Source organism: Pseudorca crassidens, chromosome 17, assembly GCF_039906515.1.
Source record: "Pseudorca crassidens isolate mPseCra1 chromosome 17, mPseCra1.hap1, whole genome shotgun sequence".
Taxonomy (NCBI): domain Eukaryota; kingdom Metazoa; phylum Chordata; class Mammalia; order Artiodactyla; family Delphinidae; genus Pseudorca; species Pseudorca crassidens.
In genome coordinates, this window is record NC_090312.1 from 72227213 (window position 1) to 72252403 (window position 25191).

The 25191-nt window shown below is 37.0% G+C and overlaps 1 protein-coding gene across 4 annotated transcripts in view; it reads right to left on the minus strand.

Moving 5' to 3' along the window:
* The window catches only part of PREX2 (phosphatidylinositol-3,4,5-trisphosphate dependent Rac exchange factor 2), a 286239-nt gene that overhangs the window by 205265 nt on the left and 55783 nt on the right, over nucleotides 1–25191 (minus strand). For all 4 annotated transcript variants that reach the window (XM_067712136.1, XM_067712134.1, XM_067712135.1 and 1 more), the window contains 3 exons: nucleotides 3918–3989; nucleotides 2672–2794; nucleotides 270–374 (listed from right to left, as the gene is read on the minus strand). In XM_067712136.1, the coding sequence (XP_067568237.1) occupies nucleotides 270–374; nucleotides 2672–2794; nucleotides 3918–3989 (300 nt within the window). The remainder of the gene's footprint in view (nucleotides 1–269; nucleotides 375–2671; nucleotides 2795–3917; nucleotides 3990–25191) is intronic.

Genomic DNA, 25191 nt, shown 5'->3' on the forward strand with positions numbered 1-25191 from the left:
TTTTCATTTCGTTCATTTCATTTGTGTGTGTGTGTGTGTGTGTGTGTGTGTGTGTGTGTGTGATTTTAAGAGCATATATAGAGAGAAATATAGTTGATTTACAGTCTCACTTCTTACATTTCTCAAATGACTCTCTAGCTTCCTAGCAGGGATATGTTAAAAACAGATGTCATACAAGCACTTTTTACACCACACGGATGCTATTCCTTGGCTCTCAGCGGGGCTATCAACAAATAACAGCATACAGTGATATGTAAATATATACTTACCAAAAGAAATGTCCGGATTGTTCTTATTTTGTTAAGTTCAAAAAGCAATTTCTGTGCCTTCTCGTGATTACTACAATATTCGTCATAGATACGAAACTTGTCTTTCTGTGAATTCAAGTAAGAATAAGTTAGTCATTTTATTAGCCATTTTGAAATATTAAGTGTGATTTTATGCACAACCTTTATTAAGTGTTTACTATGTTTCAAGAGCTATACTATGTGTATATATAAGTATGTTTAATTTATTTTCCCTGATCTATGAAGAATGGTCTAGGAAAGGAGATAGACTTATATTAATTACAATCCAATATGATGTATGCAATAAAAATTAAATGAACGACGTGGTAGCAGATTACAGAGAAGAGAGTACTTAGCTTTGCTGGGAGGATTCAGACACAGCTTTAAAAAAGATGTCATATGTGGGCAAGATACAGAGACATAAATCCATGATTCCCTAGCAGGGAGGGGGAAGAAAGTATTTTTGGTGGAGGGCAAGTGCCAGATCATAGAGCAATAGGACATAGTACCCTGCAGGTCATATGCACCAAGCTGGACAGTTGTGTTTAAGAAGGACACTGACAAAGTGGAGAACAGTCAGCAACAAGCGACTGAGATAATGACAGACCCTGAAGATATTCCATCTGAGAGGTCATCTCAGAGAGAGATATTTGTTAGTATATAAAAGGAACGGTAGCTACTTCAAATAGCTGTCCTATTTATTGTAAAGGATTTACAACTCTTTGTAGCTCCAAAACACAATACTAGAACCACTGGGTGGAAACTGCAAGGGGCATGATGGGCAGTGATAGGCAGATTCAGGATTAATATAGAGATTTTCTAACAATTCGAGCTGTAACTAAAAGGGATCAAGTAAAAACAAGATCAACAACCTTCACAGATCCTACAGAAGGGATTCTTTCATAAAAGGAGAAATTTCACACCATCTTGATCCCTAAAGCTTCCTTCCATCTGTAAGATTTTCTCCAAGTATCTATGATCAATATCTATCAAATATCCCAGTAAATATATCCCAGTGAAAGAGGCAGACACAGAAAATGTAGTGACTGAATAGTGGAACAGAAGTGCGTCCTCTAAAATTTCAAAGACGTGTATCTAGAAACACTGAGTGCTATTTTATACAGCCAGTAGAAAATGTATTGAATTACTTATTTCAAGAGATGGGATAACAGAAGAAAACAAACTTCAGAAACAGTTTAACTAAATTCATGGCTGACAGATTCATAGTGTGTTACTGAGGAAATGGATGTCAGGGTGCAAGATTCCCATGTGCAGCCCGGCACTGAGATAGCAACTACTCCAGCTGGCGGGAGATGTGCATTCTTTCATGAAAGGGAACAGTCTGGATTAAGTGGATACAACACACGTGGTTTATAGTTTTGCCCAACGAAACCTTGATCTTCCTATACCCAAGGAGTCTCTCCCTTTAATATAATTATTTTTATGGACTATTTTCTGATTCTAAAAATAACATTTACAGAGTCTGCTCACCACATACAGAAATATAGACCTAGAAACTCCGTATCATTACTTTATAAAAGACTGGAAATCAAAAATAAATGAAAATTGATTTATATGACAAAATACTCCTATACATTTTTAAATAAAACACTAATTGCATAGCATTTTGATAAGTAAATGGATTCAAATTGGTATTCTGAAAATTAGCATCAGCAGAGTGGTAGAAATAGCAGCATCATTTTTCCTTTGTCAGTATGAATGCCCTTTAGTTCTGAAAACGATTTTCACCGTACCGGTGGCTTTGTACCTTGCAAATCAATTGCATAAATAATTTCAGCTATCATGTGCAAAGGGATGAAAATGATCATACAAGCACGACATATAATTTGAAATAACCAAGTACTGCCTTGTTCTTCTTCAGCACTGTTCAGTACAAGCCTCTGAGAAAAATTCAGATGCAGGCATATTTGTACCTAGAGGGACCAGGTCTGTTCACCTCCAGGTTGGTCACAAGTCAATTAACAAGGGAATGTTTTGACTAATAAAAGGCTCATCGCAGCATTGTAAAAGTAAGGATTTTCTGCCTCAAAAGAGAAATGCTCTATGTTTGAGGGAAACATAAAAATCCATTCATTATGAAACAGCCTGAATATTCATTAGAATTCAAAGCTACAGAGGATGCAAAAAACTAACTCGTTGGGAAAAAGAAAAGCCTGTTTATTCTTCGCTGAATAAAATGGATGATGTGAGGCCCTCTCCCCTTTTCTGGCTCTAAGTGGAAGATTTCATTGGCCTTAAAAGACCCCAAACTTTTGGTGTCAGATTTTGCTTCTAATGCTGAATTCCCACATACTACTGTGCCAGAAGTGAAACTGGAAATTTTAGGGGGAAAAGCTTTTAAAATAAACAGAAATTGATCCTACGAAGTGAAGAAAGCAGGTTCCCACTTCTTGCTGAGCATTAGGTTCTGGATGTAAACATTCCTCCACGACTTTTAAGAATTCTTTATGTACTGCAAGGATATCTTCAATGTTTGAGAACAGCATCTGTAAATAAATGTGTAAGTGCAATAGTGAAGCAAGTTTTTAAAAACTTCTATGGGAGTGGAGTATTTTCTCTCCAAGTTGAAAACGTCGGTGGAGAGCTGTCCTTCGACCCCCCCCCACCCCCCGGGCCGGCAGAGCACCCATTCTGTCTGGACATCCTCTCCCCTCCCACACAATTCTGGGAACCGGGAACCTAGTCCCGGCTCTCAGGACAAACCTGAGTAACTGAACCCAAGCATGGTCGTTGTCCCACCCAACTAAGGACAGCGGACTGCAGGTAAAACAGCGCGGGCAGAATGGCTGGCAGGCTCTGGGGGAAGGGCTTCTTTGCCCATAGAAGTCCCTGCTATGGGAATCAAAGTACCTTCATGTCCCTTTGAGTAACAGGTGTCTTTTGCTTGCAACCAAAAGCACCCAAACTAAAACACTCCATGGTAAGGAGAATGTAAACGTTACTATTGAATTTAATGGGAAACAGATGTGCCTATAAAATCCTTGGGAATTATTTTCCGTAAAATAAAACAGCAAGTTGGCATCCAAAATAAATATCAATGATGATTTATACAATTTCAATGAATAATGACTAGAGCACAATTAATTTTCATTTACCATCCCCCCTTTTCCCCCAAACTCTTCACAATTTTCCTTCCCTACAGTTTAAAAGGAAATGTTTATACATTTGTGAGCTGAAGATACTGTGTGGACGTTTTCTGCCCCAGTGGACCCTCCAAATCGTTTGCTCTCCAGGGGTCAGAGACTGGAAGCCGCATGTACCCGCATCCTGCCGCCCAGGCCCTCTAGCAATCCCCTCACACATGGTTCAGCTCCTTTCCCCTCCAGAGACATGAAGGTTCTTGGACTTGGGGTTATCTTTTTCCTCCTTTCAAACGTTTCCAAGGTCTTGGCAAAAATTCCTCTCTGTCTTCTACACTATCCTCATAACCCCCGTTTCTTTTCCCAAACCCTAGCTTCCCTTTTTCTCATTGCTGGCCACACAATGACTGGTGACTGGTACAGAACTTATCCCGGAAGTGGAGGCAAGTTGACGAGCCCTGAGGCAACATCCCACGGGTAACATTTCATCTGAGTGGACCTTGTACTGGGGTCGAGGGCACCTCCTCACCTTCACCGTTTCTTCTGTTACATTTTTGTCAAGTTTCGACGCAGCGCACTGGTTCATCCGGTGTAAGAATGCCTGCAGAAAGCAGGAGAAGATACTATGAAGGCAACATTGGACTAATCAAATGAGTGTTGATCTGAATTAATTGTTTTTTATAAGAAACCAAAGTTTAAAAATCCAATAACTGTCGAGTGTTACAGGTTTGTTGTAGAAGGCAGAAATCTTGTGCGTTGCTTCTCCTACCTGGGAATTAAATATCCTTTATAGTTTGGGGACAGGACCAAAAGTGATCACGTAGATATGAATTAAACGTATCCACCAAGATCTCAAAGTTCTGCGGTAAAACACACAGAGTCAAATGTTTCCTAAACTTCTAAGTCTTGTGAAGCACAAAAGACCAAAATCTAGCCCCAAATGGGATTTCTAATACAAACAAAAGGGCCAGAAATTCTAAAGGGAGCCCTTTAGAAGTGAGAGAAATTGAGGAAGTGAGGGAGGAAGGGAGAAAGAAAGGGACCTTCAAGAAGGAATGGAAGAATTTCCCATCCCCTCTTGCCCCATTCAAGTTTTAGGAAGCCAGAATTTGTATTTCTGGGAACAGGTCTGAGCTCTCCACAGCCCTATGGTAGGCAAATGAGTTCATTTGTATTTCAAAGATCTGGACTCTTCCTGATGGCCATTAAGCCCATGACTAAATAAGCTATTAATTTAGCAAAGAAAAAAAGGATTAAAAGAGTTATTTATACTGAGCCTTAAAAGAGAAAGTTTAGAAGGAAAAAAAGACGAGACTTTCTATCCAGCAAATACAAGACGTTGTCCTCAAGACAACGTCCACTAACTACCTAGTGACCACGTGAGATCATCCCTTCCCTTGTCTGTCTTAAGAACTCCAGCCACTACCTGCCAAGTCAGGGCACACAGAAGCTTGAAGCAATCTCAAGATACGGCATCAAACAAATGAAAATTAATGTAAGAATTTCATTAAAAAAAAAAAGTTCATTTTTGACATGCTATATTTACAAAGATTTAAAAGATTAACAAAACCCAGGATTGTGCATAATATTCCAAAATTATCACCCTCAAGACATTGCTAATAACAGTATAAAACGGCACAACACTTTTAAGGACAACTTACAATATATCTCAAATTTTTAAGTGGGCCTTCCCTTTAACCCAGTAATTCTACTTCTGGGAATTTATCCTAAGAAAATATTCAGACAAGGGGTTTCAGTGTATTGATTACAAAAGTGGAAACCACCTAAATGCCCATAATTAATGGGATCATTTCATATACTATGGTACATGCAAACTACAGAATACTGTGCAAAAGTGTAATCATAAATGGAATGGGATGAAAATTATATATACATATGTGTGTATACAACAGATGTCTATAAAATACTGTTTGGCAAAAAAATTACTAAACAGCATACTGGATGTGTGCATACCTATACATACACACTTTTGTGTATATATATATATATATATATATATATACACACACACAACTGTATATGTGTGTACATATACGAATATTACACATGTATATAATATATACATGTATACACATGGGTAATGTCAGTGTGCGTTCATACTAAGAAAAAATATGTAGCATATACCAAAATGCAAACAGTGACTACCTCCAGGTGATAGGAAGATGACCTCTGTACACTTTCTTATTGTCAGAATATCTGGCTGTGTGCATGTTGTAACTTTTGTAAAGAAAAATAACAATATTATTTAAAGGAAACAAAACAAATGGGCCACAGATCTCACTCCTAGCTTTAGCTTCAGCACCATCTTGATTCCTGATTCAATGGGTTCACATTTCAGATTCCATAACTACAAAGCCACATCAGTACTGACAGCCTCAAATGAATGAAAGAATTCAGCTGAATTAAATAAAATAAATATGGAAGTACTGGATGTCGCCTTAACTTTTTTATTGGAAACGTGATACAATCTTTTGAAATATTATCTAAAGTTAGGTATAATTTGCAATGGAGAGAGATTTTCGAATTTTCTGACTTTAAGTGCCCATTTTAATTAGTGTTAGTCTAATTTTTAATTTTAGTTTTGTTTTTCTGGAATAGTTTTCCATATACCTATACTAAAAATGCTCCTTAGCTCTTTCTGTTTAGTCTTAAAACGGCACCGTTGCTTTGGTTGCCCAGTTTACATTTCGTATTAACCACGTAGGAAACATAACCTCTCATGCAAGCAAAACTTAAACTTCACTTCTACATGTATAAACCTTATCTTCATAAACTGAACTCAGTCACATTCTGAAACCAACAAATTGAAGACAGGAGGTAGTGAAAATGAATCAAACTAGGAGGTAGAAGGAAACACACAAGCTAATAAAGTAAACTCTATCTTTATCTGACTTTTTATCTTCAATCCTCCATGACAATAGGGAACTTTTTGTTTAACTGCATAGGAAAGAAAACCTGGAACTTCTTAGCATTTCTAACCAAGCATTTATTTTTCCCAAGAGCCTCATTTTATACAACAGTGAAGGCAGATTTAAGACAGTTTGCCCAGAGGGCAAAATCATGAAAACCGTTTGACATTTTTTACAAAATGTGTAAGTCTTCCTCTCTGAAGATAAACAACGTGTTCTCAGAATCATCCTTTAACAACCAGAATCTACAGAGTCCTTTCAGACTTTGGTAACTGGGGCATTTAATCTTTCTCCTATCAATCAAGGAAGCATTAATACCCTAGTCACAAAAACACATGAGATTTAATATGTTGTTTTATCTCTGTACTCATTCATTCTCCCTGGTTCAGAATTTCATCAGAATTATATCATCTTCATTCTGATACAAATATATGGAAAATAAGTACCAGAAAATGGCTTTTAATGCCCGTGGTTCTCAAACTTTTCACTGTGTATGAGACTTGGAGAGCTTCTTCAAATGCAGATTCCCCAGCCCTGTCCCCAGAAGGCCTGATTCAGCAGATTGGTTTAGGACCCAGAAATCTTTTTGAGCAAGTTCCCTAATACACTTGGTCCAGAGACCACAGTCTGATGATCTTTATGTTTATTCTTCCAAAGACTAAAGAAACAGACTGGGAAACAAATAAGTAAGACTCAATGGGAAAAACGGGTTCACTTATTTCACCCTGACTTTCAACTCCAGGTCATACTCCCTCTACGTACAGTACCCTCTCGCTCAGCCACTTGGAGTTCCTGATACCTCACCAGAGGACCCTCCTCCCAACAATGAAAATCACAAGCTGGGCTGTGTAAACAGGTGATAATAATCTCTGAAGGCTCGTGAGATGCAGAGACAGGTGAGCCAGGTAAGACAGCCTAGGTCACCTTTGGAGGAAGGGACCTCCAGCTTGCAGGTGTGTAATTAGCACAGCACACACTCAGCAAACCAGCGCTCCCCTGACGATGATGCTGCACGGTGTACTCCCAGATATCACTCTAGTCGTGGGCTGCTTTCTTCCCATTCAGAGAGCTCACCTCACCTTCTCTTCAATTTGGTCCTCGTTGTTTTCCTCTCAGCAAGAGTTTGATAAAATGTATTAAATGTGATACATTAGTTAAAGTTTGAGAAAGCCAAAAATGTCACAAGTTTGCTACCAAGAAATCAAAAGAAGGAAGAAAACTCTTTCAGATATAATAGGGAGATGACAGCAATCCCCTTTGCCCTTGTCTGTCCATCTGGGCCACTACCAGCTCAAAAGTCAAGTCCATGATGAGTTTTATTCTCAGAAGGCATTTGCTTATCTTATAATTTCAGTGTACTAAATGATAATCTTTCTCAACTCATTTTTGTCCTTCCCACTCTTTTCATCAGTCAGGCACACAGATCACTCTCAAATATCGCACAGATTTTAACAGTTCGCACTTTTAATTCTAGATACCTGATGCCAATCTGAATTTCATATCACACAGGGATTAAACCTTATTACTCCTATAAATATTCTACATTCAGAATGATTTTAGCAGCAACTGTCACCTTGAAACTGTGGCTATTTAATATCAATAGAGATGGATAAATTTTACATATGAAGGATTTAAGAGGAGCCGTCCTATTGCAGGAAAAAGTGTACTCATTTCATGAAAATACGTGGAAAAAATAAGAGTAAATATTTTCCTTTTACCTCTTGAACTTAAAACAATATTATGACATCAAAATTCTTTGGAAGACAGTGTTTTGTTTTGACTTCCTGAGAAAAAAACAAAGTCCTATTAAGTGAAAAAGGCTTGTCATTTGAGTTTGCCTTGAATACCTGGTTGATCATGGCGCCATTTCATTGGAATGGAGAAGTCGAAATGAGGAGTAATTGTTGGAGTGGGAGGGTCAGCTTGTCCTGGCCATGTTGAATTTGAGATGCCTACTGGACATCACTGTAGAGATCTCAAGTAGGGAGGTAGCTGTACTGATCCTGGTTTCTGAGGGGAGTTCAAGGCTGAAGTTAAAGAGTTGAATGTCCCTGGCACAAAGACATAACTCAGGGAAAGTGTTCATAACTCAGGGAAGAGAGAAGAGACAGCTGGCCCCAGTTCATTGGAGAAAGTATATAGATAGAGAAGAAAAAAAAGCCCCAGGACATAACCTTGGGGGCACTCCAACATTTAGAGGTCAAGCAGAAGAAGAGAAACTAAAGAAGTCAGTAAGGTAGGAAGGAGCAAAACCAGGAGTATAGTGTCACAAAAGCCAACAGAGAGAGGGCTTCAAGAAAGAAGGAGTGGTCAATCGCTTTAACAGTGCTGAGAATTCAGGTAAGGTACAAACAGATATGTGACTTGACAACACAAGGTCGGTCACTGGTGATCTTGACTGTGGCACTCCCAAATGAATGGATAGAAGGAGAAATGGAAAATAGAAAGATGGAGTCTATAACCACAGAAAACGTTTGAAAGTTTTTAAAGTTTTGCTGAGAGAGGGAGCAGAGATATGGAGGTGAATTTAGAACAAGGAACAGTTTATTTTTTAAGCTAGAAAATACTAGCTCAATTCATTGTTCGAGTTACATTTTATGTTCCCTTATTATACTTTTGGCAAATCTTTCATAAATTCTCCAGTCCACTGGATCTCACTTTTTCCTGAACACCCATTGAGTCCCAATTTTTTGAGTAGGACTCCTTTATTTAACATAAAAAAAAGTACTAGACATGCATATTGTGGTGTTACGGTCTGTAAATTTAAATACATATTAACTATTAACCACTAAACAAAATTCAATGACAGGCATTGTTCTTGGCAGTGGTTCTTAAACATTTTAATCTCAGGACTCCTTTACACTCTTAAAAATTACGGAGAACCACAAAGAGCTTTTATTTATGTGTATTATTATCTAACAATATTTAATATGTTAGCAACTAAAACTAAGGAAAATTTTAATATTTGCTATCCAAAAAATTCATTTATTTACAAATTTATTTAAAATTAACAATTATAAACCCATTACATGTTAACATATATAACATACTTTTATGAAAAACAGCTATCTTTTCCTAAAAAATTGTAGTACGAAGTATGGTACTATCTCATAAGAATGCAAATTTCTTTAACGTCTGGCTTAATAGAAAATAGCTCACTTCTCAAATGCTTCAATGCATTGTGATATATTGTTTGGAAACGTATTTTCAATGATAGTTGGAAAAGGGAAAAATATGTTCATTGCTATAACATTTTCAGTGAGTTGTGAATATTCTTCTTTAATACAACAACAAAATTCAATCAGTGGTAGTTTCTTAAAGGTAGTCATGATGTGGAATCCGAAACCGTATCAGTGAACTTTTCATACTCTGTTACCTTAAAACCCATTGACCTATCTTGGAATTTGAAGAGACCTTTTAACCATGTTTGATGTTGTCCTTTTTTTTTTTTTTTTTTGCGGTACGCGGGCCTCTCACTGTTGTGGCCTCTCCCATTGTGGAGCACAGGCTCCAGACGCGCAGGCTCAGCGGCCGTGGCTCACAGGCCCAGCCCCTGCGCAGCATGTGGGATCTTCCCGGACTGGGGCACGAACCCATGTCCCCTGCATCGGCAGGCAGACTCTCAACCACTGAGCCACCAGAGAAGCTCAATGTTGTACATTTTTAAATAGTAATTCACTGAGAGTTATGCATATCTTCCAAATATTAACACATTTCATTATTCAATATTTAAAAAACACATCACATTAGTTAATCTCAGTATATCCAACTCATTAGAAAAGTCTTTAAGTGTAAGGAAGCTGCCAAGCTCACAGTGATAGACATAAATTTTCCAAACTCTAAATTCACTTGAATTTATCACCATAAGCAAATACTACCAGTTTTTTTCTTGCAATGACAGGCTCACTTCATTCTTTTTTGAGAAAATATCTTCCAAATTCCCCAAATCTGAAACCACAGTTCATCCCACAGCTGCTGTTTCAAGTAAATATGATGTTCCACAGCAACTCAAACAATCACACCCAGTCTTTCCCTGGAGACAACCATAACACTTGCATATGCAGCAAAGTACCTAGCTATATCTCCCATCTCATCTCACAGAATATTAAACAGATGTGCTTAAGAGTCAAGATTTAATAAAATTAATAATTTTTACAGCTTTATCCAGAACATTCTTCAATGCAACCGGCATTCCCAACCACCCACGCGAGTGGGTGACAGTGAAGTATACAGTGACAACTAGTACAGTGACAACTAATACAGTGACAACTAGTACAGTTTGGTGCCATTGCGTTGACTCACGCTAAAGCACTGGCAGCTTTACACATCCTTGCTTTGCACCATTAGTGCAAACATCAACACACAAACAGGTGAAAACAGAATTACAACTTACCAGATCACAAACGCCTAAGCTGAAATGTTTGCCAGAAGCAGTACAGGTTAGGAGATCCTGAACTGTAACTGACAAATTATTGAAGGCTCAGTATGGACAAGTCTGAGGATTAAAACTCCAGGGGGACACAGTCAAAGGAGGGAGGGGAGGGCTCACACTTTTGTGAGTTTTACCTCCAGGAGCTTTACCAGTTTCTCACAGTGAATATCAGAGTGAAATCTTCTCCTGTGCCCCTAGAGGGAGGGGAAAAGTAACCATTTTGAAATACATCAGAGCATTCTGTTCTTCTTAATGAGGCCTGCTCAAGAAGAAACTATTTCACAGGAGTCTACACTATTGGGGTTATAGCAGAGCCTAATTGAACTGTGGGAAGAGAAATGCTGACTCCTGCCTGCTCTAATCTTCCAGATGGGAAAAGAAAAATACTCAACCCTCACTTACACTTGCCAACTTTTTCCATATAAGGAGGGGGGACTACTGAGAAAAATTGGTGAAGGTCACAGCTCAGGGACACAGGCTCACCAAAAGACTTAATCATAAGACTACAGAACACTTCCCATCCCCCCACATCTTACTTACCACACACTAAAGGCCTATTTACCAGAGTTCCTTTCACATAGTACATCATGTCTGGCTCTCAACCAAAAATTACAAGGCATACTAAAAGACAAAAAAAGCAGATAGAAGAGACAGAGCAAGCGTCAGAACTAGACTCAGATATGGCAGAGATGTTGGAATTATCAGACCAGGAATTTCAAACAACTAGGAGTAATATGCTAAGGGTTCTGCTGAAAAAAGTAGACAACATGCAAGAACAGATGGACAATGAAAGCAGAGAGATGGAAATTCTAAGAAAAGATCAAAAAGAAATCCTAGAGATTTTTTTCAAACTGTAACATAAATGAAGAATGCCTTTGATGGGCTCATTAGAGACTCGAGTAAAGAATCACTGACTTTGAGGATATGGCAATAGAAACTCCAAAACTGAAAAGCAAAGGAAAAAAAAAAAAAAAGACTGAAAGAAATGGGATAGAATATCCAAAAACTCCACAGTTCTCCACAGTGACATATGGTATAATATATACATAATGGGAATAACAGAAGGAAAAGAGAGATGAGAGAACAGAAGAAATATTCAAACAATAATGACCAAGAATTTCCCCAAATTCACGTCAGATACCAAACCACAGATTCAGGAAGGTCAGAATACCAAACAAGACAAATGCCCCCCAAACCCCACAATTAGACATATATTCAAACTGAAAAAAATCAAAGATTAAAAGAAAATCTTGAAAGAGCCAGAGGAAAAAAACACCTTACTTACAGAGGAACAAAGAATTACATTTGACTTTTCCTCAGAAACCATGCCAGCAAGAAGAGAATGAAGTGAAATATTTAAAGTATTGGGAGAAAAAAAATCACCAACCTAGAATTCTGTACCCTGTGAAACTATACTTCAAAAGTGAAGGGAAAATAAAAACTCTCAGATAAACAAAAATGGAGTGGTAGACCTGTCTTGCAAGAAAGAGTAAATGTTATTAAAACAGAAGGCAAATGATACGGGTCAAAAATTTGGATGTACATAAAAAAAGAAAAAAAAATCAGAGAGAAGCAATAAATGAAGGGTAAATAGAAACTTTTATTTTTCTTACTCTAAATTGATCTAAAAGAGAAAAGTTTGTTGAAAAGAATAACAGCAACAATGTATTCAATTATGTATGTATATGTGTGTGTATACATACACATGCTTATGTATTCTTATGTACAAGTGACATGAATGACAGCAATGATACAAGGAAGAAGAAGGAGGTATTAGGAATATTTTGTTATTATAAGGTACTTGCACTACCCATGAAGAGTTATAGTGTTATTTGAAGGTGTACTTGAATCACTTGTAAAAGCATATTGCAAACTCTAAGGCAACCACTAAAAGAAAAGTTTAAAAAGTATAATTGATATACTAAGAAAAGAGAGAAAATGGAATCAATAAGATGCTCAATTAAAGCCACAGAAAGAATGGAAGACAAAAACAGAAAAAAAAGGGCAATAAATAGAAAACAGTAAAAAATATGGGAGATATTAATCCAACTATATCAAGAATCACACTGAATGTCAAGGGTCTAGATACACCAATTAAAAGAGATTGTCAGAGTGGATCAAAAAACAATTCCCAACTCTACATTGTCTAAAAGAAACCGACTGTAAATATAAAAACACATATAGATTGAGAAAAGGGATGGTAAAAGATATACTATGCTAACATTAATCAAAACAAAGCAGAAGAAGCTATATTAATTTCTGACAGAGCAGATGTCAAAAGCAAGACGAGTTCTCAGAGATAATTAAAAAGATGTCAATTCTCCAAGAACACACAACAACCCTTAACATGTATGTGTCTAACAAGAGCATCAAAATACATGAGGCAAAAACTGATAGAACTGTAAGGAGAAATAGATGAGTCCACTATCATTGTTGGGGACTTAATTTTTTATCAGAAGTGAAAATATCCAGCAGGCAGAAAATCAGTAAGACACAGCTAAACTCAACAACATTATCAATTAGCTGGATATAATGGACATCAATTAACTATATCCAACTACGCAGAAAATACATTCTTCTCAAGCTCACATGGAATATTGACCAAAACAGAGCATATTCTGGGGGATAAAACACATCCTAACAAATCTAAAAGAATAGATATCATAAAATATCTGCTCAGACCACAATGGAACTAATTAAACTAGAAATCAATAATAGATAGAAGACCCCCAAATGCATGGATATTAAATAATACACTTCTTAATAACACATAGGTCAAATAAGAAGTCTCAAGAGAAATATGAAAACGTTCTAAAAAAAATGAAAATATAGCTCACCAAAATTTGTGGGATGCAGCAAAAGAAGTGCTTAGAGGGACATTTATAGCATTGAGTGCATACGTTAGAAAAGAAGAAAGATTTGGACTTCCCTGGTGGTCCAGTGATTAAGACTCCGTGCTTCCACTGCAGGGAGCATGGGTTCAATCCCTGGCCAAGGAAATTCCACATGCCATGCGATGCAGCCAAAAAGGAAAAAAAGAAAGAAAGAAAAGAAAAGAAGAAAGAATTAAATCAATCATCTAAGCTTTTGCTTAGGAAAGAAGAGCAAACTAAATCCAAAGTCAGCAAAAGGAAAAAATAATAAAAATTAGAGGAGAAATCAGGAAAACTTAAAACACAAATCAACAGCAAAACTCAACAAAACCAAAAGCTGGTTCTTTGCAAAGATAAATAATATTGATAAGCCTCTAGCCAGATTAATGAGACAGAGAGAGAGTAGAGATGTAAATTACTAGTATCACAAATGAAAAATACAACATTATCACAGATCCCATGGACATAAAAAGGATAATAATGGAATATTATGAAAAACATTATGACCACAAATGCTAACTTAGGTGAAATGGATCAATTCCTTGACAGACATGATCTGCCAAAATTCACACAAAAAGAAATACAATTTAAATAGGACTATATCTATTTAAAGGAGCTGAATCAATATTTAATAACCTTCCAAAATAGAAAGCACCAGACCAAACGAGTCCACTAGTGAATTCTATGAAACATTTAAGGGAGAAATTATATCAATTCTCTAGAGTGTCTTTCAGAAGACTAAAGTAGAAGAAATACTTCCTAACTTGTTCTGTGAGGCCAGCATCCCTAATACCAAAATCAGACAAAGATTTCACAGGAAAACTACAGACCAATATCACTCACAAACTAGATTCCAAAATCCTAAACAAAATATTAACAAATAAAATCCGAAAATGTATAAAAAGAAGTGTACACCACAGGCAAGTGGGATAATCCCAGATATGCAAAGCTGGTTCAACATTTGAAAATCAACTAATGTAATCCATCACATCAATAGTATAAAAGTAAAAACCAGGGCTTCCCTGGTGGCACAGTGGTTGAGAGTCTGCCTGCCGATGCAGGGGACACGGGTTCATGCCCTGGTCTGGGAAGATCCCACATGGCGTGGAGCGGCTGAGCCTGTGAGCCATGGGCGCTGAGCCTTCGCACCCGGAGCCTATGCTCCGCAACAGGAGAGGCCACAACAGTGAGAGGCCCGCGTACCGCAAAAAAAAAAAGAAAAAGAAAAAGAAAAAGAAAAACCATATGGTCATAACAATAAATGCATAAGATGCATCTGATAAAATCTAACAGCCATTCACAAAAAATGCTCTCAGCAAACTAAGAACAGAGGAGAACATCCTCGACATTACAGAAAGTCTTTTAAAACCCTACAGCTATCATTACACACAATGGTGAGAAACTAGAAGCTTTCACTGAAAAACAAAACAAACAAACAAATATAACAAAACAGAAAAAGACTTACACATACAGAGAACAAACTACTGGTTACCAGAGGGGAGCGGGGTGGGGAAAGGTGTTTAATAGGTGGCTGGAAAGTCAAATGGACAGAAGATGAAAGAGAAATCAGAATCATTCTCAATGCAATTATAGTCACGTGTAAAATTATTAAAAATAAAAGTGAAGGGCTTCCCTGGTGGCGCAGTGGTTGAGAGTCCGCCTGCCGATGCAGGGGACATGGGTTCGTGCCCCGGTCCAGGAAGATCACACATGCCGCGGAGCGGCTGGGCCCGTGAGCCATGGCCGCTGAGCCTGCGCGTCCAGAGCCTGTGCTCCGCAACGGGAGAGGCCACAGCAGTGAGAGGCCCGCGTATCACAAAAAAAAAAAAAAAAAAAAAAAGTGAAAATTTAGGAAATTTATTGAGATGGTTACAATAAAAACTACAATAAATGCGAACATTTCTGAAGTGTGTCATTTGTTAATTTTTAAAGTTTTGCTAAGTTTTCGTTAAGTTTTTTAAAATTTTTGCTTATGTGTTTGTGATTTTGATTCCCACATCTCATCTCACAGTTCAGCCTGTAAAAATAGGTATATTGGAGCTGTCTTTCTTGGATATTTAACTTCCATTGACCTAAGACAATGAGTTAGTCTAAAGCAGAGATCGAGAACAGTAGTGGTATTTTTTTTTAGTAGAGGTATTTTTAAACATAGCACAGAGTGGTTAAAACATTGATTCAACTGCTAATGTTTAAAGAAGTAACAGCATTCACATAAAAGTAACTATAGTCTCTCTTCAAACACTAGGGAAAAATCAACACAGGTCTCACATTCCTGAACGGTTACAATGGGCTAGAGCAAAGGCAGCCACAAGTTTTCATTTGCTTCAGTCACCACTATTCCTTATTATCCCTACACCAAAGTGAAACGTTACCTGTTATTTATTTTTACACTAATGTTGTTATCATTCTTACACAAAAATCCATTTTATTCATGTTTGTGACTTAGAAATTTCCACAGCCATTTCAGTTTTCAGCCCATAGTCTTGAGATTTTGCAATGGCCCTTTTGGCTCTGATAAATTTTTAATCCTGATCGTTCCAGACTTCTAAGTTTTAAAATAGCATTTGATCTTAAAGTATTTGAGTGAAAAAGTACTCCCAAGATAAGAGAGACATAAAAACCTTAAATAGAAAAACTAAGAAAACTTAACACCTAGTTGCTTAACACCTAGTTTTTCAAAGAATTCGGAATCAAGTTAGATGCTAATTCTTAGAAGTGATATTTTCTACAGACAACTCTGCAAACCATGTCTACAGCTAGTTTTCTCAAAGACTGAAAAAACTCTAAGTCCTTTATTTTAAACTATTAATTTTTTAAAATAAAGTGACTTTTGGGGCAATAAACTCTTCTTGGCTTAGACATTCTAATAAGTATCATTTGATTTCTAATGATCTTCTGTTCTTTGTATTGTTTTGGGTGATGGATCTCTCCAGAGTAGTCAGAGATACACCAAACTTTAGGGAGAAATCAACTAAATAAAGTAAATAAGATTAAGAAACACCCAATGACTACAGTCAGCTGTTTTGAAACCCCTCAAAATTAACCCTCCATGTTCCCCCCCTAACCCACCTGCAAACAGCTGCCCACATACCTAAACAGACACAGGATGCCTCCTAGATGTGGAGTTCAGCCCTATGGTTAGCATCTATGAAGGAAAAGGCTCTAAGCTTCAGTTTCCTCACTCAGTAAATCAGGTTAATAATAATAATATCTATCTTTGGGACAGATGAAGAACTTTTGCACAGGTCATTTTTGTTGGCACTTGGACAGTGCTAGTGCCTAATTCGGACCAAATAAATGTTAGCCAGCCAACACCACTGATGAACATAGATACAAAAATCCTCAACAAAATATTAGCAAACAGAATCCAACAGCACATTAAAAGGATCATACACCATGATCAAGTGTGGTTTATCCCAGGAAAGTAAGGATTCTTCAATATATGCAAATCAATCAATGTGATAAACCATATTAACAAGTTGAAGAATAAAAACCATACGATCATCTCAATAGATGCCGAGAAAGCTTTCGACAAAATTCAACACCAATTTATGATAAAAACGCTCCAGAAAGTAGGCATAGAGGGAACTTTCCTCAACATAATAAAGGCCATATATGACAAACCCAGAGCCAACATCATTCTCAATGGTGAAAAACCGAAACCATTTCCACTAAGATCAGGAACAAGACAAGGTTGCCCACTCTCACCACTATTATTCAACATAATTTTGGAAGTTTTAGCCACAGCAATCAGAGAGGAAAAAGAAATAAAAGGAATCCAAATTGGAAAAGAAGAAGTAAAGCTGTCACTGTTTGCAGATGACATGATACTATACATAGAGAATCCCAAAGATGCTACCAGAAAACTACTAGAGCTAATCAATGAATTTGGTAAAGTAGCAGGATACAAAATTAATGCACAGAAATCTCTTGCATTCCTATACACTAATGATGAAAAACCTGAAAGAGAAATTAAGGAAACACTCTCATTTACCACTGCAACCAAAAGAATAAAATACCTAGGAATAAACCTACCTAAGGAGACAAACGACCTGTATGTAGAAAACTATAAGACAATGATGAAAGAAATTAAAGATGATACAAACAGATGGAGAGATATACCATGTTTTTGGGTTGGAGGAATCAACACTGTGAAAAAGATTATACTACTCAAAGCAATCTACAGATTCAGTGCAATCCCTATCAAACTACCAATGGCATTTTTCACAGAACTAGAGCAAAAAATTTCACAATTTGCATGGAAGCACAAAAGACCCTGATAGCCAAAGCAATCTTGAGAAAGAAAAATGGAGCTGGAGGGATCAGGCTCCCTGACTTCAGACTATACTACAAAGCTACAGTAATCAAGACAATATGGTACTGGCACAAAAACAGTACCAGTATATCAGTGAAACAGGATATAAAGCCCAGAGATAAACCCATGCACATATGGTCACCTTATCTTTGATAAAGGAGGCAAGAATGTAAAATGGAGAAAAGACAGCCTTTTCAACAAGTGGTGCTGGAAAAACTGGACAGCTACATGTAAAAGAATGAAATTACGGCTTCCCTGGTGGCGCAGTGGTTGAGAGTCCGCCTGTCGATGCAGGGGATGCGGGTTCATGCCCTGGTCCGGGAGGATCCCGCATGCTGCGGAGCGGCTGGGCCCGTGGGCCATGGCCGCTGTGCCTGCATGTCTGGAAGCCTGTGCTCCGCAGCAGGAGAGGCCACAGCAGTGAGAGGCCCACGTACCACAAAAAAAAAAAAAAAAAAGAATGAAATTAGATCACTCCCTAACACCATACAAAAAAATAAACTCAAAATGGATTAAAGATCTAAATGTAAGAACAGACACTATAAAACTCTTAGAGGAAAATATCGGAAGAAGACTGTTTGACATAAATCGCAGCAAGATCCTTTTTGACCCATTTCCTAGAGAAATGGAAATAAAAACAAAAATAAACAAGTGGGACCTAATGAAGCTTAAAAGCTTTTGCATAGCAAAGGAAACAATAAAAAAGACGAAAAGACAACTCTCAGAATGGGAGAAAATATTTGCAAATGAAGCAACTAACACAGGATTAATCTCCAAAATATACAAGCAGTTCATGCAGCTCAAGGTCAAAAAAACAAACAACCCAATCCAAAAATGGGCAGAAGATCTAAATAGACATTTCTCTAAAGAAGATATACAGATTGCCAACAAACACATGAAAGGATACTCAACATCACTAATCATTAGAGAAATGCAAATCAAAACTACAGTGAGGTATCACCTCACACTGGTCAGAGTCATCAAAAAATGTACAAACAATAAATGCTGGAGAGGGTGTGGAGAAAAGGGAACCCTCTTGCACTGTTGGTGGGAATGTAAATTGGTGCAGCCACTATGGAGAACAGTATGGAGGTTCCTTAAAAAACTAAAAATAGAACTACCATACGACCCAGCAATCCCAGTACTTGGCATATACCCTGAGGAAACCATAATTCAAAAAGAGTCATGTACCACAATGTTCACTGCAGCACTATTTACAATAGCCAGGACATGGAAGCAACCTAAGTGTCCATCAACAGATGAATGGATAAAGAAGATGTAGCACATATACACAATGGAATATTACTCAGCCATAAAAAGAAACGAAACTGTGTTATTTGTAGTGAGGTGTATAGACCTAGAGCCTGTCATACAGAGTGAATGAAGTAAGTCAAAAAGAGAAAAATACCACATGGCAACACATATTTATGGAATCTAAAAAAAAAAAAGGTTCTGAACAACCTAGGGGCAGGACAGGAATAAAGATGCAGATATAGAGAACGGACCTGAGGACACGGGGAGGGGAAAAGGTAAGCTGGGAAGAAGTGAGAGAGTGGCACTGACATATATACACTACCAGATGTAAAACAGATAGCTAGTGGGAAGCAGCCGCATAGCACAGGGAGATCAGCTCAGTGTTTTGTGACCACCTAGAGGGGTGGGATAGGGAGGGTGGGAAGGAGACGCAAGAGGGAAGGGATATGGGGATGTATGTATACGTATAGCTGATTCACTGTTATAAAGCAAAAAGTAACACACCACTGTAAAGCAATTATACTCCAATAAAGATGTTTTTTAAGAAAAGAAACTACTGATATTAGGGGATATTTGTCGTTTTGCAGTAGCTGAGAAAATTTTCTGCATCTTGGTGGATATGTAACAAAACTCATAAAGTTTGAATAGACATTAGCTTTTTCTTTGTTAGTTTACATATCCCAGGTCAGAACAGGATGCATAAAATATTTTTTAGTTATCATAACTTTTTTCTTTTTCCTGGAAGGAATGTTTTCTTCTTTACCTGCACCCAACTTGCCTCATGAATATTCAACTGTTGACAGCACTGCAAGCCAATAACCATGGAAATGAACTCACTAATAACAGTTTGGTGGCTCTTATTTGCCTTATGAAGTATGTAGAAGGAATTATGATATTCCTATTTCATTTTCTTCTTGGTTTTTGAAATATAATGGGATTACTGATAATAATGTTACCCCAGATTTTCACAGTCGAGTTTATTTTTCTCCTACTTCTTGAATGTATAAGTAAATGCTTTCAGATATTTGTTTTCTTGCAGATTGTTAATATAATTTTTATGAAGAAAATTATGAATAGAAATTATGAATGGTTAAAAACCATTTTAAAATGTTAAAATATTTTACGTATTTATACAGACACAATACCTAATCCTCTTACTGGTGCATTGATTAAAACTTGCTGGGTGGATATTGTAAAACTGAATGATTCTTCTTGAAGGTCTTATTTCACAGATTAAGTATGCTGTAATTAAGAAAGCATCTGGCAAGTGTATTTGGTGATAGAAAATGAAATAGAAAAAAAGTAGTAATAATGGCAAACAGTTATGTATTGGTCCTTGATGTGCTGGTTGCTTTAATATATTAATTTATTTAGTCTTTACAACAAGTCTATAAGAGTGGATGCCATATTACTCTCATTTAACAAATATGGAGACAGCCTCAGAGGGGTAAAGGTGATCGTGAGATGTCACACATCTAGTAATTAGCAGAGTTGGGATTTGAACCCAGGCAGACTGGCTCTTAACTGCATTACATTCTTATCTTCTATTATATTTTGCCAAACAGGATTACCCACAGTCTGAACACCTGTGCATTCTTTCCCCGTTGATTTAAAGTACCACTGGTATTTTAAATACTCAATTCCCTCCTACTTGGGATTTTTCTGGATTCTCTTCTGTTCCATTAATCTACTTGTCTATATTAGCCCAACACTAACCATTTTTATTACTATACATTAATTCTTTTTAGGAATAGAGTTGGAGTAGAATGAAAAAAAGAAAAGGAAAGAAAACTGCTAAGGAGTGAATGGTCTATTAAATATTGGGGCATGAGAAAAGGAGAGAAGGGGAAATGGTTAAGTCAGAAGTGCAATGGGATGTTGAAAAGTCATATGTGTTTTAAGGATAAGAGTGGACAATTTTAGAATCAGTTTTAGAAGGTCAAGTAGATATATAAATTTCTCAATAAAATTTTTCTTTACATTAGTTGAAACAAATATTTATCATGAAGAGAATTTAAAACTCTTTCTTTTGTACCTCATGGGGTCGCACAGTGAGCTAGATCCGCCTGTGAGAAAAAAGAGGGGGGTAGGTGTCAGGCAGAGACGGATCTTCCAGTTGGGATCCTCATTCATTTCTCTGGGTTGTTTTCCAGCATTAAGTACTTTTCCTTCCCCCACTGCTTACATTTCCTTTTCATGGGAATTGAATTCTCTCTTAATGACTTAAACAGGAATAGTGTTCTGCACTTTAAATTCAGGAAATGACAACTTTCCTGTGCCAGAGAAAAATCTGTGCTTGAGAATATTATCTATATAATGTGCTTTGTACTTCCCGCTTAGCCTTTTCTTTCATTGTGCTTTTTTTTTGAGTTATCTGACATCCATGTCAATTCCTGAACAGCACAATATGAAGTATTATACTGGAGACACAATAGTCTGCTGGCATCTCTGAATAAATATTTGTATAATATTAAAAATGGCAATTTAGCCGACTTTTATTACGGGAAAATTTCACAATTATGTTCATGTAAGCTCACGAACTGCCTTTCAGAGATTTGTTTTATCCCATGTTGATCACCAACTGACACCACGACACATACTTTTATCTGAAATGCCACCCAGAATTGTGGGATATTTGAAAATCTTTATTTTTTTGTTGTAATTCTGAACGTATAGAAAAGTTCATTATTTTCATCTGACTTTAAGCTCTTTTATCAATACAAACATTATGATTTGTGAATTATGAAGGCATAGATTTTAATTTAAATTTTGCAACCTAGCCTAATACATTATCTTTGTTGAATAATTCTATTTGTGCTCTAAAGGGTTGATAGCATCTAGAAGAGCTAAGGCAACTTCAAGAATATTAGTCTTCTATTTTATACCTGACTCTTCTGTAGTTGTTTTCAGATTGCCTGACAGCTTACTTCATCAGCCTGTGTGATTCTCCTCCACACCCAGATCAAGTAGCAGCTCACTGAAATCAAAGCGGTGGTCTAGCCATGCTTCACATACATTGTTCAATGTTTATGAATACCTTGTGTTCTAAGTCCTCTCAAGGATTATGGAGATCAGCTTCAGCCTTTATTAACACCTTATAGTTTGATCTTGAATTGATTTTTTTCCTACCTTCCATTTGATAATTTTTAAATTTCTGGAATGTTTAGAAAACATGAATAGAGAGATTGACATGAACCACATTTGAAGGCCAGCCTGGAATCTGGAGTAGAAAAGATCCAGTACAATTTGACAATATGCAATATATATGTATATATTAGATTTTCCCCCTACGAGTTCCTTGAGTTATTTGTTTTAAAATCAACGAATTCTTCCAAAGTTAGAGTTAGTTGGATCGACTCACTATTAATAGAGGAGCAGAGAGGGGGAGGCAGGGGCCTTACCCTCTACTTCTGTTCTCTCGTATTAATTAAAGCCAGAGAAGAAGGATGATACAAATGAAATTATTCACAAAACAGAAACAGACTCACAGACATAGAAAATATACTTATGATTACCAAAGGGGAAAGCGGCAGAAGGGATAAATTAGGAGTTTGGGATTAACAGATACACACTACTATGTATAAATTAGAAAAACAACAAGGACCTACTGCATACCAGAGGAGACAATATTCAATATCTTATAATAACATAATGGAAAAGAATCTGAAATATATACATAATATATATGTATGCATAACTGAATCACTTTGCTGTACACCTGAAACACTGTAAATCAACTATAATTCAATTAAAAAAATGAAAACAAAAACATGGTAGAAGTAAGAGAACTGTGGCGGTACTTGTAGTACTCGTAGCAGAAATGCCAGCCAACACTGTTTTTTTCTTTAACATCTTAATTGGAGTATAACTGCTTTACAGTGTTGTGTTAGTTTCTGCTATATAACAAAGTGAATCAGCTTTACATATACATATGTCCCAATATACCCTACTTCTTGCGTCTCCCTCCCACCCTCCTTCTCACCCCTCTAGGTGGTCACAAAGCACCAAGCTGATCTCCCTGTGCTATGCGGCTGCTTCCCACTAGCTATCTATTTTACATTTGGTAGTATATATATGTCAGTGCTACTCTCTCACTTCGTCCCAGCTTACCCTTCCCCCTCCCCGTGTCCTCAAGTGCATTCTCTATATCTTCATCTTTATTCCTGCCTTGCCCCTAGATTCTTCAGAACCATTTTGTTGTTGTTTAGATTCCATATGTATGTGTTAGCATACGGTATTTGTTTTTCTCTTTCTGACTTACTTCACTCTGTATGACAGTCTCTAGGTCCATCCACCTCACTACAAATAACTCAATTTCATTTCTTTTTACAGCTGAGTAATATTCTACTGTGTATATGTGCCACATCTTCGTTATCCATTCATCTGTCGATGGACACTTAGGTTGCTTCCATGTTCTGGCTATTGTAAATAGAGCTGCAATGAACATTGTGGTACATGACTCTTTTTGAATTATGGTTTCCTCAGGGTATATACCCAGTAGTGGGATGGCTGGGTAATATGGTAGTTCTATTTTTAGTTTTTTAAGGAACCTCCATACTGTTCTCCATAGTGGCTGTATCAATTTACATTCCCACCAACAGTGCAAGAGGGTTCCCTTTTCTCCACACCCTCTCCAGCATTTATTGTTTGTACATTTTTGGATGATGGCCATTCTGACCAGTGTGAGGTGCTACCTCATTGTAGTTTTGATTTGCATTTCTCTAATGATTAGTGATGTTGAGCATCCTTTCATGTGTTTCTCGGCAATCTGTATATCTTCTTTGGAGAAATGTCAATTTAGGTCTTTTGGGTTGTTTGCTTTTTTTGCTATTGAGCTGCTTGTATATTTTGGAGATTAATCCTGTGTTAGTTGCTTCATTTGCAAATATTTTCTCCCATTCTGAGGGTTGCCTTTTCATCTTGTTTATGGTTTCCTTTGATGTGTAAAAACTTTTAAGTTTCATTAGATCCCATTTGTTTATTTTTGCTTTTATTTCCCTTTCTCTAGGAGATGGGTCAAAAAGGATCTCGCTGTATTTATGTCATAGAGTGCTCTGCCTATGTTTTCCTCTAAGAGTTTTATAGTGTCTGGCGTTACATTTAGGTCTTTAATCCATTTGAGTTTATTTTTGTGTATGGTGTTAGGGAGTGTTCTAATTTCATTCTTTTATATGTAGCTGTCCAGTTTTCCCAGCACCACTTATTGAACAGGCTGCCTTTTCTCCACTGTACATTCTTGCATCCTTTAACACAGATAAGATGAGCATATGTGCGTGGGTTTATCTCTGGGCTTTCTATCCTGTTCCATTCATCCATTGGTACTGTTTTTGTGCCAGTACCATACTGTCTTGATTACTGTAGCTTTGTAGTATAGTCTGAAGTCAGGGAGCCTGATCCCTCCAGCTCCGTTTTTCTTTCTCAAGATTACTTTGGCTATTTGGGGTCTTTTGTGCTTCCATGCAAATTGTGAAATTTTTTGTTCTAGTTCTGTGAAAAATGCCATTGGTACTTTGATAGGGATTGCACTGAATCTGTAGATTGCTTTGGGTAGTATAGTCATTTCCACAATGTTGATTCTTCCAATCCAAGAACATGGTATATCTCTCCATCTATTTGTATCATCTTTAATGTCTTTCAACAATGTCTTATAATTTTCTGCATACGGGTCTTTTTTCTTAGGCAGGTTTATTCCTAGATATTTTATTCTTTTTGTTGCAGTAGTAAATGGGAGTGTTTCCTTAATTTCTCGTTCAGATTTTTCATCATTAGTGTATAGGAATGCAAGAGACTTCTGTGCATTAATTTTGTATCCTGCTACTTTACCAAATTCATTGATTAGCTCTAGTAGTTTTCTGGTAGCATCTTTGGGATTCTCTATGTACAGTATCATGTCATCTGCAAACAGTGACAGTTTTACTTCAATTTTTCCAATTTGGATTCCTTTTATTTCTTTTTCTTCTCTGATTGCTGTGGCTAAAACTTCCAAAACTATGGTGAAT